The sequence below is a fragment of the Lathamus discolor genome, chromosome 1 (genome assembly GCF_037157495.1).
Source record: "Lathamus discolor isolate bLatDis1 chromosome 1, bLatDis1.hap1, whole genome shotgun sequence".
Classification (NCBI taxonomy): Eukaryota; Metazoa; Chordata; class Aves; order Psittaciformes; family Psittacidae; genus Lathamus; species Lathamus discolor.
Genome location: NC_088884.1, coordinates 70,609,439 through 70,621,651, shown reverse-complemented (window position 1 = coordinate 70,621,651; position 12,213 = coordinate 70,609,439). Strand labels below are relative to the sequence as shown.

The following is a 12,213-nucleotide window of genomic DNA, read 5'->3' as shown; positions in this document are numbered from 1 at the left end:
TGACCTGTGATTCCTCTCTAGGCTCTGGGCATCTCTTGCTAGCACTGACACCAAAGTGGTAGAAGTGGGATGGATTGAGGTTCCCCTCTCCTGGCAGCTTTAGCTTAAAGCCCTTTTCACCAGGGCTCTTGGTCATTTGCTTTCAGTGAATCCCATATAAACTGTGTTGTTCGGTCGATATAACTCATCTGCCACACGTTCTGTTTCTCTTGCCTCACACTGGACACTCAGGCTCAAGGACTGCACCACAAGCCATAGCCAGTGTCACCCAGTGAGGTAGACACAGGCCTTTGTAACTGTCGTGGTTCTCTGCAGTCACAGCTTTATCATCCTCTAAGACAGCCTTAGCCAGATAAAAACCTCAATCAGGCTTTCCTTAGAGACTGGAGGAATAGGAGGCAGAAATACCTCCAGAGAGTAATTCATTGTAAGCCTGGCTTTTAAATTGGTAAATATCTGTAAGCTCTAAGAAAGGCTGATAGTCTCTGACCAACCAGAGAAAACTGCTGAGACTCTGAACTTTTTCTGTAGTTTTGGCAGTGGCTTTGTCTCTCTGATCCACTTATTCCCTTAGTAACCCTAAAAGCAAGGAGGTGCTGTCATTTCTGCTTCTCAGATGGGGGCAGATATAAGATGACTTCTCCATAAGAGCCCCTCAGGATATCTTTGAAAGAGTGGATTGGTTGAGCTCTGCACTCCTGAGCCCTATAGGAAGGCATGAAAGCATGGCTTTTCCTCTGCTTCTGAACTGGGAGCACACCAGAACAAAGTGAAAGAAAAAAAAAACAAACAGCCCAACAAGCTACAGCAAAAACTCTCAACCCTCTGAAGGCTCAGAGATACCAATTATCTTTCAAAGGCTTCCTTCAAAAGTAATTTATTATTTTATTAGCTGATCACTAAGAGATCAAATAAAGCAAAGGTGCCTAGTCGAGTATGTTCCTATTTTATTTTGATATCATTTGAGGAACCCAATTTGCTACTTTAAATGCTGGAGAAGACAGCTGAGTAGGAGTTTGGGCTGGGCGAAGCCAGCTAGGCAAGAGTTTTGCATTTGGTTTACAAAAGAGCTTGAGTAGGCTGAGATTCCAGGCTGATGAGATGGTCTCCAGGATGACTACAATTCTCTTTTGGCAGAGAACTTGTACCCTCAACATTGAAGCTATAGCGATGAAAGAGGAGTTTATTCTCTGTAGCTCTGCAGGACTTGACTTTGCTGTATTTTTGCAACAATTGCTTCCATGGCAATCATACCAGGATGCTGCTCTGTTTAGATCTAAGCTACACAAGTAGTTGACCAGACACCAAAGATGGCAGCTTTTGGTTCAGGCTTGATCTTAACCCATGACTTATGAATGGAAAGCATTATACCTGACTTTAAAAAAAAAAAAATGTCTGAGCCATAAAAATACTCCTCTACATTTGCCAGCGTGAAAGGTTTCAGAAGCTGACAAAGGATTCCTGGTACTGTGGTCAGGTCATGACCCATTAGCAGTTCACTACTACTGCAGTGTTTCAATGCTGCTGTGTCAAGACATGCCCTTCCTCCCCAGATCTAAAGCTGTCTGCTGGAGGTGTTGCTTCCCAAATTCAGTCACTGGTGTTTTGCCTTTGTGTTAGCCTGGGAGCCCCAAATCCACCTTCTGCTTAGGCCTGACCTTAATGGGAGCTGCAGCCTCTCGCAGATGGTTGCAGCAAGACTCATCCCATTGCCTGTGCTGTGGCTTTCAAAGTCTGTTAGCACAGAGAGATGTACAGATGTGTCAGACCATGTGCTGATGGCTGGTGTGCATGGCACGAAGGAGGGAAGCATTGTTCTGAGGGTGACAACAGAAACCTCCTTGTGCTCTGAGGAGAAGCAGAAGAGAGAGCAAAGCATCTCAGGAATTCCTCCAAAGCTGCAGGAATTGTTGGATGAAACAGACAAGGTAGTTGGAGGAATCTTTATGATCAATGAAGAATAAAACTGCTCAAAAAAAGAGAAAGTATTGTGGGTAGACCTGAAACTGTATTTGGATTTGGGAGATTGTGCTTCCCTTCCATTTTTTTATTGTCAATGTATATTTAAAATCTTTCTTCCTTCCCCCCCCCCCCCCCCCCAGTCCCTCTCTGATGAGGAGTTTTAGAGTGGGAAATACTGAAATATTTTGCCTTGAATCTTTCAAAATCTATCTTTTTGACATCTTTTAAAATAGACTTGCAGATCTAAACTATTATTTCAGGTCAAAAAGGAGAAAAAATGAGAGTGAATAAACAGTGAAATACACCACAAACATGATTTTTCACTTCATATTCAACAAACACCTTGAATTCACACAAATTTTTCTTTGTTTCTATTCTTTTTTTTTCTGACCCTCAGTCCCCCACACTGTTTAACCTTTTTTTTTTACCATTTTTATTACCCATCCCTGCTTTTAATTTTTAATTTATTTAAATATTAATGTAAGAACAGCAGTTACACATTATTCTTATTTCTTAATGAAACCAACCAGCAATCCTAACATATTGTCTTCAAGGTTGAGGGATCAGGAGAAAGTATTCCATATGGCAAAAGAATTACAGGAATTATGGACAGAAAGCCCCTACTTGGGAAATGAGTCAGTCTGCTTCAGTCTAGCAGAAAAGATCGGCACAGAAGTGTAGAGCTCTTAGGAACAGCTTACGAGTTTACAGCTTGCAAAGTAAATGAAGTCTCTGTGTCTCTCGTCCACATACACTAACTCAGTTCCCACATACGCATACATAGAGGTCTCTGCTGGAAAGACGGGAATGTGCAGTCTGCAATGCATATGAACTTTCTGTTTAGAGGAGAAAAGAAAAGATTTTTTTCAATAGGCACAAAATCCCACCCCCTCAGCAGCCCTCCTTCCCCTGTGTCTGACACTGACTTCAAGGGAGGAGTTGAGCCAATTATCTGTGAGTCCTACAGAAGGAAAATCTGCAATTTGCCAGTAGTTGTGAGAGTGAGAGGGAGAAAGGCAGGGAGGGAAGCAGAAAGACTTAATTGGCGAATGTAAAGAAAAGCCCCTTCTGTCTTCGAAACAGAATATTTTAAAGCAAATTTCAGACCAGAAGAAGAGAAGCTCGGGGGAAGGTGTGCCAGGAAAGACCTGGGTAAGTGTAGGTTCACCACAGACAGCTTCCATGCCCCCACTGGTTTTTGTCCATAGGGTCTGAGGTGGCATAGAAGCAGGGTGGGCCAGCCAGATGCACCCACAACCCTGCTCAACTAGGTGACGCTCCAGAGATCACCTCCCCACAGCACAGCCCACGAAGCACAACTTGCAAGAAAAGCCAGTGGGAGTGGAAGAGATTCTGCCTCTCCTTGTCTTGAACTGAGGCTGTAAGAAGAGCTCCTCTCACCAAAGGGAAAGCTACCACTGGTTCTTAGACCCTTCTTCAGCCCTTGTCAGTCACCTGATTCAGTACCTGCCATCCATGGGGGAAACTGCTCTGGAGCCCTGCAGTCCTTCCAAATCCTGCTAAGTTCCTGGAAAATACTGGTGAAGAACTGAGCCCAGAGCAAGCAACGTGGGATCCAGAGAACAACAGCCTCTTACAGCAGCAGCCACCTCTGATTAAAATTATCAGCTTCACCAGACTGTACCAAGACCCAGGACCGCTCCTCCAAGGAGAGAGGTAAGAAAACAGCATGGAGTCTGGGATAAAAGCATGAAACAAACATCCCACAGGAGTGATTCTGGTGTGTATGAAGATTACAGGGGTGCTAGTAGTGACTGACAACTGTTGGGTCTGTTATGTATGATTCAGTCTGTGTCTGCTTATGTCCTTTTTAGCTGGGTGCACTGAATTACATTGGGATAGCAAGCAGAGACACAAACAGTAGCTGAGGACCCAGGAGTGCAAGTGAGGTAGTTCAGAAGTCTGTGTAAGGGTGGGGTGTGGTGGGGAGCATACCTCTGATGGGAGGATTGAAAGCGAAGGTGTAAAAGCTCTGGGCAGGTTGAATGAAGAACATCTTCCTTAGGTATCTCTACAGGTGCTCAGGATCAAATTTGTCAGCCCCTCACTGGAATCAGACAAGCGCTCCTCAGAGCATACAAAAGCAGATTCACTGTCATTAAATCTTATGTCTGCCTATGAAACAAGCAGTGGTGGTTAGCAGGTAGAAGATGACATAGGGAGTCGAAAGAAATAGCATTTAATGTTGATTTTGGGCAGCTTTTTTCAGCTCTCTCTAGGTGTATGAGCATTTTCTTTTATTAAGTGGAGATAACATCCATTGCCTACATTTCTATGACATTTTGGAATCTCTGCGCTGCACCAATATACAATACTAATGCAAAGTTTCTAGCATCAAGCCAGTGCATAAAGCAGAAGGTACCATTGGGAATTAATCTATGCTTAAGCATTTAATAAACTGGACGGAAAAGAAGTAGATTAAAGCCAGCTGGATGTTGTTTGTCTCCTCATTCTTTTCTGATTGATTTTGCTTTACTTAGTATATGAACATGTGGTCTCTCTCTGTTTCCTTTCTTCTGCCTTTAATCTTTTTCAATGTACATATCCCTGTGCTCCCCCCCACTCACCCCTGGGTGTGAAGGCTGAAGTTTCATTCCTTTTCTGAGGAGGAAAGAAGGCAGATTATATTGAACTGGAGAGAAACTGGAGTAGGGGGATAAGAAGAAAGCACAAACCACAAATAAAACCTCCTGGTTCAGCAGCATGCTCTGAGTCAGATTTGCAGCAGAGGTGATGAGTAGCAACTCCATGAATCAAAGTGCTGGAAAGCATCTTTTGACTTTGTGTAAAATGAAACACAGTCAGGAAAGCACAATAGCCCCGTTGAATGAATGCCTTGAGGGATGGAACAGGGACATCATAAGGTGACTATTTAATACCTGAAAGTCTGCATGCTCTTATACCCCTCCTTCGCTTTCATCGTTGGGGCAAAGCATCCTAATGAGCATGTCTGCATATAGGATTTTGCCTTTGATGGTGGTGGGAGGCAATGCGATTTAATGACCAGAGATGCAAGGGTGAGGAAAGGTGGAATGGAGAAAGAATTTGAAATGCAGGGTCCCAAAGTCTGTTCACATTTCTCATTTGTTGCACCTTGGGTAGTCACTCAGATTCCTCATGCCTTAATCTTCCATGTCTACAGGTAGCTATGGTGCCAATTCCTTCTCCAAGCTGTTCAGTGTACTGTGACATTAACTGAGGTCCAAAGCAGTGGAATTAATTTCAAAGAAGTGGAGGACAGAAGTGTCTTTTGCACTAAAGGTGCAAAATTAACCCTCCAAACAGCCGCAGTGACACAGTCCACCTCCTTTGCTGTATGATGGGAGTTTTTCCAGTCACTAACAGCTCAGTGGTTACCTGCTCATCAGCAGTATAATCTGTGGGACTTTGGCTTGTAAAGCTGCTGGCCAGGATCAGGTCCCTCAGCATGCGTGTTCTGTGCAGGACATATAAGGCATTTGCTTAAAAAGCACAACTGTGCTCACTCACAGATGCTGCCGCACCAAGTTATACAAACCTGATGTTTGGCATGTGTGAACCAGCACAATCCACTTGCTACACTGCAGCTACACTGGTCCATCCCAGACTGAAGAGTTGACTTATTTCTAAATACTGATCCTGGGCTGTAGAGAAGTTTCTTGGTTTTCCCTCAAAATCTATCTCCCTGGCTTCTCTGACAGCTAAATAAAACCTGAGAGGGTAAAAGGAAGCATCCTAAAGCAGCTCTGTCACCATTTGTCTGCCCGTGAATACAAGACAGTATTGGACTGGCTACGTAGGAAAGGGCAGAGATAGCATACATGGCAGTGCTATTTCAGAGAGTGAATATATCGTTTCTGTACAGTTGGAGATAGGTCCTGTTCTAAACAAAACACAGAGTCCAGTTCAAATACCAGGTGTGCTCCTTACTGTCATTCCAACCACAGCAATCCCAACAGTACCGTAACTCTGCACATTTGTGTCCAACCAAATTTATGTTCTGCCATTACTGGCTGGCTCTAATATCACGCTGTCCTGCCCGCTGAATGTAATTCAGAGTGTAAGCTACTCTGAAGAAAGCACTGCATTTTCTTCTGTGCTTTAGATAGGGCTGAATGTGCTGCTGGCAGCAAATTATAGCAATAATAATAATAAACAGTAGTGTTTTGCTGTTGCCTTGGGCTATAGCACAGCAATGATGCTGGATCAGAATTTCACAGACTTCTTTATTTAGCAGTGACTGTATCTTTGCTGCTGCTTTGGCGCTTAGCACATGCTAAACAAAGTAAAAGATTCTAAGCGTTTGACTGAGAGAAGTGTCAGCTAGATAAAAGCTTGGGAGATAAAATTCACTCAAGGGAAAGATAGGAATCCAGATCTGGACCCAGATATGATCTTCCAGCGTACATAAAGTACTTGCATTGTAATATTAAATAAACAACACTTAAGTTAAACAAATAGCACAGTGGGAACTTGATTATTCTTTAATAAGATCCTAGTAACCAAAATAAACTCTGTCAGAAATGTGCCTTCTTTGCTCTACACGTACCTTTCCCCACACAGGGGTTGTATTTTTCCCTTCAGCCCACATTTGAACTGGTACATGAAAAATGTCGGAGCAGCACTCTTTTCTTCCTAGCAAAGTTTTCTGCAGCTGAGTGCTATGTCAAAATATGATCTCCAAAGTCTCAAGACTCATTTTATTTGTCAGGGGTTGGGAATCTTGTCTTGTAGCTATGTAAGATGGCTGTCCTTTATTTTTAATCCTTCTTGTACTTCGCACCCGCACAGACTGTGACACCCACAACAGCTGTGTATGTATAAAGACTGAAAATCCCATGAAATCTATGTTTTTGTAGTTCCATCCATTGCCAGATATCCTGCTGAAATGCTGATAGTTTGTTATAGGGAGTTCCCACACTACCAGTCCAAACGGCATGATTAAAATCTGCTTTCTAAAAGGTCACCGAAGGCAGAGATCATTGAATTTACCCTCGGCCAGTGCTATTTTTTGGCTCAGACTCCCTGTATCAGCAATGAAGGTTGTATGGGACCAGCTATTTAAAGTTACTGAGATGTCTAGCTTCCATTGATGTCGAGCCTGATTCTTGTTTCTCTCTGACTTTTGGTTGATCTCAGAAAATGAGTATTATTTGCAGCTGCTATTTAGGCAATCAAACAAAGTTATCAAGGCCCTGATGGCAGCTGCAGTAGATGCAGTATATTGGGAAATTTGACCTCTGTGTGTATGTATTTAAACGAGAATCAAGCTCTTCTGAAAAATCTGGTAATGTCGAAGTGACGCAGATGGTGGGAAGGAACTTGGTATCCAAGTTGAAGCACAGATGATAAAATTAGCCCTTAATGTTTAAATGAAATAGCAAATACAGTTCAAAACCATGCTATTTTCAGTGTAAATTACTTCATTCTTATATGACTTTAAAAGAAAAGAAAAAATGCACCACCAACAATGAACCTCACTCCCTGGAAATGAGACTGAAAAAATTACGCATTTCCAGAGAAAAGATTTCTGTATGGACCATTGATCTACTAACTACTGTGCTCCAGAGCACTGTTTGACAAGCCTCTGGTAAGGAGCTGCCCTATTTCATCCTCTGTTTAGTTTCTGGTCTTCGTTGCCCTATTACATCCTCTGTTTAGTTTCTGGTCTTCCCTCCAACTCCACTATTTCTTCTTTCAGGACCAAGCAATGATGAAGACTATGTCCGGTGGAAACTGCACTCTGAATGTGCCAGCTAAGAACTCATACCGCATGGTAGTGCTGGGAGCCTCCAGGGTGGGGAAAAGCTCCATTGTCTCACGCTTTCTCAATGGCCGGTTTGAGGACCAGTACACTCCCACCATTGAGGATTTCCATCGCAAGGTCTACAACATCCGGGGAGACATGTATCAGCTGGATATCCTGGACACCTCTGGGAATCACCCTTTCCCTGCTATGAGAAGGCTTTCCATCCTGACAGGTGAGAAGAAAGCGGGGAAAGTTTGCAGATGGGGAACGGTGGGTGAAAAATCATGAGGATAGACATTACCTTGAAAAACTGCAGCCTGGAGATGAGTCTTTCCTGGGAGGTAGCTAAAAGGACTGCTTGATTTTGTTGCTCCATGCGCTTCTCTAGAGAGGTATTTCCTGGCTGGGATATTCCAGGCACTATAGGGAGTGCATTAGCCACAGAGGAGAAGCCCACTGGGTGAAGGTCTGAAATTGAGATTTCCCCCAAGTGTATTTTCCTTCTACCTTCCCTTTCTGCTCCATATCTTTTTATTGTAGTAAAAAAAAAAAAAATAAATAAATGGCTGGATAAAATCTTGTGGGCATAAAAAGCAGCAAGGGACAAAATAAACATGTTGTTACAACACATAAGCAGTGAAAAACAAATGTAAAATGCACAGAAAAGGATCCTCACAAACAAAAATAATCTCAAAGATTTATTTTTTTTTCCTAAAATTTCCAGTCTGATTCCTTGATATTCCAGTAAAAGGGTAGCTCTAGTTTTACCCTTTCTCCTTAATCTGTGGTTAATCAAAAGCACTAAAGGGAAAAAAGGGAAAATCATGGGCTCATTTTGAATGTTCTTATTGTCAAGCAGTTCCTGTTGTGATGAGCTAAGATGTATTCTTTAATTGTGAAAGTGACAGTGGAGATATATTCAGCCACAGGAAAAACAAACCCACTTTCTGGATTTGCTGTCTACCCTTCTAGCTAGCCAGAGAAACATGATGTTTGCATCTGACTAGGCCAGTGTCCACATTCAGTGAGGTCCTAGGGCCAGTTTCTGGGATACAGATGTGAGCTCTTGTCCATGAAAGCTCTCTTAGCATGTTCCACATGAATGTCATTCAAAAGGCAATGATTTACATTACTTCATATTTGCAAAAGGAATTGTAAGTCAGGAAATGTCAAAAAGGAAATGCCAGGGGATCTGTGTAATTAATGTATTTCTTTTTTTTTTTTTTCCCATGGTCTGTTTCTCTGGAGCAAACGAAATGACAGCAGAGCACTGCACTTTGTAAAACCTCTCATTCCTGAGTTAGGTGTTCAGAACCGACTAGGTGTAAATCTTCAGTTCAGGTGTTGCTTCATGTATTGTACAATCAAAAGGGCAAGGTTGAGTGGCTATTAACTCTCCACTCACCCTGGTGTCAGAACAGGCTGTATTTTATGCAGAGATACAGATGAAAGGAAGAAAGAAAAGCAGCGCAGCAGAGCTGAGATAGAAACATGTTTACAAAAGAGATTAAAATGGGAAATAAATTGCAAGTCCAGAGTGAGGTAGGAACACAATCAGATACGGATGAAGTAACGTCATTGCCAAAAGTGTTTTCCATAGTACTACAGGAAGGTGTGAGGAGTTGAATTAGGAGAACTGGAATTAAAGTAGAGCTGAGTGAATAGATTCAAAAGGACTAAACAAAAAATATGGGGAGGAGATGGCAAAGAAACCTTCTGCTTTTTAAAAATTAGCTCTTCTTACATGTGCTGTAAGCAACAAGCCTTTATGGTATCTTTTTGTAATTGCAGGGGATGTTTTCATCCTGGTATTCAGCCTGGACAACAGAGAATCCTTTGATGAGGTCAAGAGGCTCCAGAAACAGATCCTTGAGGTCAAATCCTGCCTGAAGAACAAGACCAAGGAATCAGCTGACCTCCCCATGGTGATCTGTGGCAACAAAAGTGACCACAGTGAAATCTTCCGCAAGGTACGTTCAGATGAAGGGGAGAACCTTGTCTCCAGCGATGATAATTGTGCTTATTTCGAAGTTTCAGCCAAGAAGAACACCAATGTGGATGAGATGTTCTATGTCCTCTTCAGCATGGCCAAGCTACCTCATGAGATGAGCCCTTCCCTTCACAGGAAAATCTCCATCCAGTATGGTGACCCCTTCCAAACGAAACCCTTTCGCATGCGCCGAGTCAAGGACATGGACGCCTATGGTATGATCTCTCCCTTTGCTCGCCGGCCAAGCGTCAACAGTGACCTGAAGTATATCAAATCGAAAGTTCTCAGGGAAGGTCAGTCCAGGGAGAGGGAGAAATGTACAATCCAGTGAAGGGAGCTTGCACTTCTGTCTGAAGTCATCATCCATATGCAGTGCCTTAAAGAAAAATGATTTGCGGAAGCACAGAATGGGCTTACGGGGCTCAAGAGAACCCAACATGGAGAAAGGGTAACTTCCTGTGGATTCTGCTGAGTCATGAATGTAAATAACATCGTTCTTGCATATGACTGGGAAAAATCAAGGCCTGAAATACGAGTCTATTCCTCTGTCCGTAATGTAGTTCCTCGTTGTTCCCTGGTTTGTTTAAAAAATAGACCTGAGAAGTATAGACATTTGAACTTCATCCTTAGAAAGAAAATAGGTAAAAAATGCACAGAAGGCATTAACAGTTATCCAGCATGCAGCTCTTGCTAAGGGAGAGGAGGTTATAGGTGTGTGGGGGTGTGTGTGCATATCCCTGTGTGCCTGTATGTATGTGTGCATGCATGTGTGGAGCACTCCTTTAAAAAAATGGGACTATCATTTCCAAGGGCAGCAGTCTTAACTGAGGTTTCCCAGATTGGGAGTGGACTCTATATACGGATGCATGACTAACTGATTTCTGAGAAGACCTGCATTAAGAAGATCTTGATTTTGTGTTTGCTGGGACAGTTATCATTTGATGTTGATATGAATGTTGTTTTGTATTACAGATTTTATTTGTTTGCTTTGTTGTTTTGTTGTTGTTTTTTTATTGTCTCGGGGTGGGTTCTTAGCAAAATCAGATGTCAAGTGTGTTTGACATCAAAACAGTGTCTGCTTTCTAGCAGTGAAAGGTCATCTGTAAAATCAATGTATGTGCATTGATTGAAAGTGAAATTGTTCTGCAAAAAGCCAATACATTTGACTGCTTTGCAAGCCTGGTGTGATATTGTCTCTCAAAGCCACACTGACTTAGAATAATGTAGTATAAATGCCACCTTTTGCCACGCTGGCAACCAGAGCAATGGTTCCATCCTCTGTCTGTAGGAGCTGAGATTTACCAGATTCATATGTAGGCTTAGACCACTGCAGAGGCAAGACTGGATTTTCCTTCAAAATTAAGAACTGAACAGCTGTAGAGCCATCTCCATCGTATTTCTTCCACTAACATGCCTCTAGTAATTTTGTTCATGGTTTTGCCTGTTAAGTTGCCTTGATGGAAACCTTTGCACTGTAGAAGGCCTTCAGAACAGAAAATCTGTACTGGCAGTTCAAACAGGGCTGATGTGTCTGGCCATGGCCAGATAAATCTGGGGTTGTCCATTCACTTCTTCTCTTTCTCAGCCCAGTCCAGGCTTCTTTGTCCTCTGCTCTCTCCCTGTTCTGCTTCTGGCTTTGTTGTTCGATATGCTCCTGTATGCCCTCAAAGCCCAATATATTCTCTCAAATGTGAGCTTTCCACTCTCACTGACTGGAATGAGATGTGTGCACACATAACTGTAGGCAAAGCATTGCCCCAAGACTGCACACAACAGAAGAGTATATACATTACATATACCTCAGAACGACCTTCAGATATCTTGTCCTTCCCTCACCCTCAAATTCTGTTCTTGGCTGTATCTGCCTTGCTGTGTCCTGAGCAAAGCTGTGAGCTAGTTCATGCTATAAACTGACAGGAAATCAAGAATGATGGTTGTCTGTAAAAATTAGCCTCTGGGACTCAAAATCCCATATTCATTTATCAGCTCCACCTTTCGCTGGTACTATATATTGACTGGTAAAATACACTGTTCCAGTTGCCAAGGCAGCACCTTTCGGATCACACCCCCCTCCCTATCAATAAATATGTACATGGTTTATGATTAAACTTAGTTTATTTATTAGCTGTGTCCTGGTCATTTTTACTTTCTTCAAGAATAATGATCAAAGTTCTATTTTCCTGTTGTGCAGGTGCAAGTAGGCAAGTGAGTTGTGGGTTGAGGGCTTTGATGAGACTTCCAGTAAGTTCTGGAAGACCCTTTTATGTCCTCCAGACACCAGGGGCTACACATTCATCTGTTTGGAGCAGAACTGTGTCACTATCTACATATTTCTTTCTATGTATCTATGTATATATATACGTACATATGTATATATCTATTTGCACATTAGCTTATATATATATATAAATATCCTCACAAGCAGAAGCAGACAGTTACTTTTCCCCATGCTGCCTCCAATGCAAGAGAACAACTCTGTCCTTCATGCACACAGTTGGCATGCTTATTCCTG

At 42.5% G+C, this 12,213-nt stretch overlaps 1 protein-coding gene across 1 annotated transcript; it reads left to right on the top strand.

Annotated features, from left to right (window-relative positions):
• Nucleotides 1-2,962: 2,962 nt before the first annotated feature.
• RASD2 (RASD family member 2) lies at nucleotides 2,963-11,825 on the top strand. Its single transcript, XM_065665125.1, has 3 exons — nucleotides 2,963-3,639; nucleotides 7,664-7,943; nucleotides 9,503-11,825. The coding sequence occupies exons 2-3, from the start codon at nucleotides 7,673-7,675 to the stop codon at nucleotides 10,030-10,032; spliced, it is 801 nt and encodes a 266-aa protein (XP_065521197.1). The 5' UTR covers nucleotides 2,963-3,639; nucleotides 7,664-7,672; the 3' UTR covers nucleotides 10,033-11,825.
• Nucleotides 11,826-12,213: the final 388 nt, after the last annotated feature.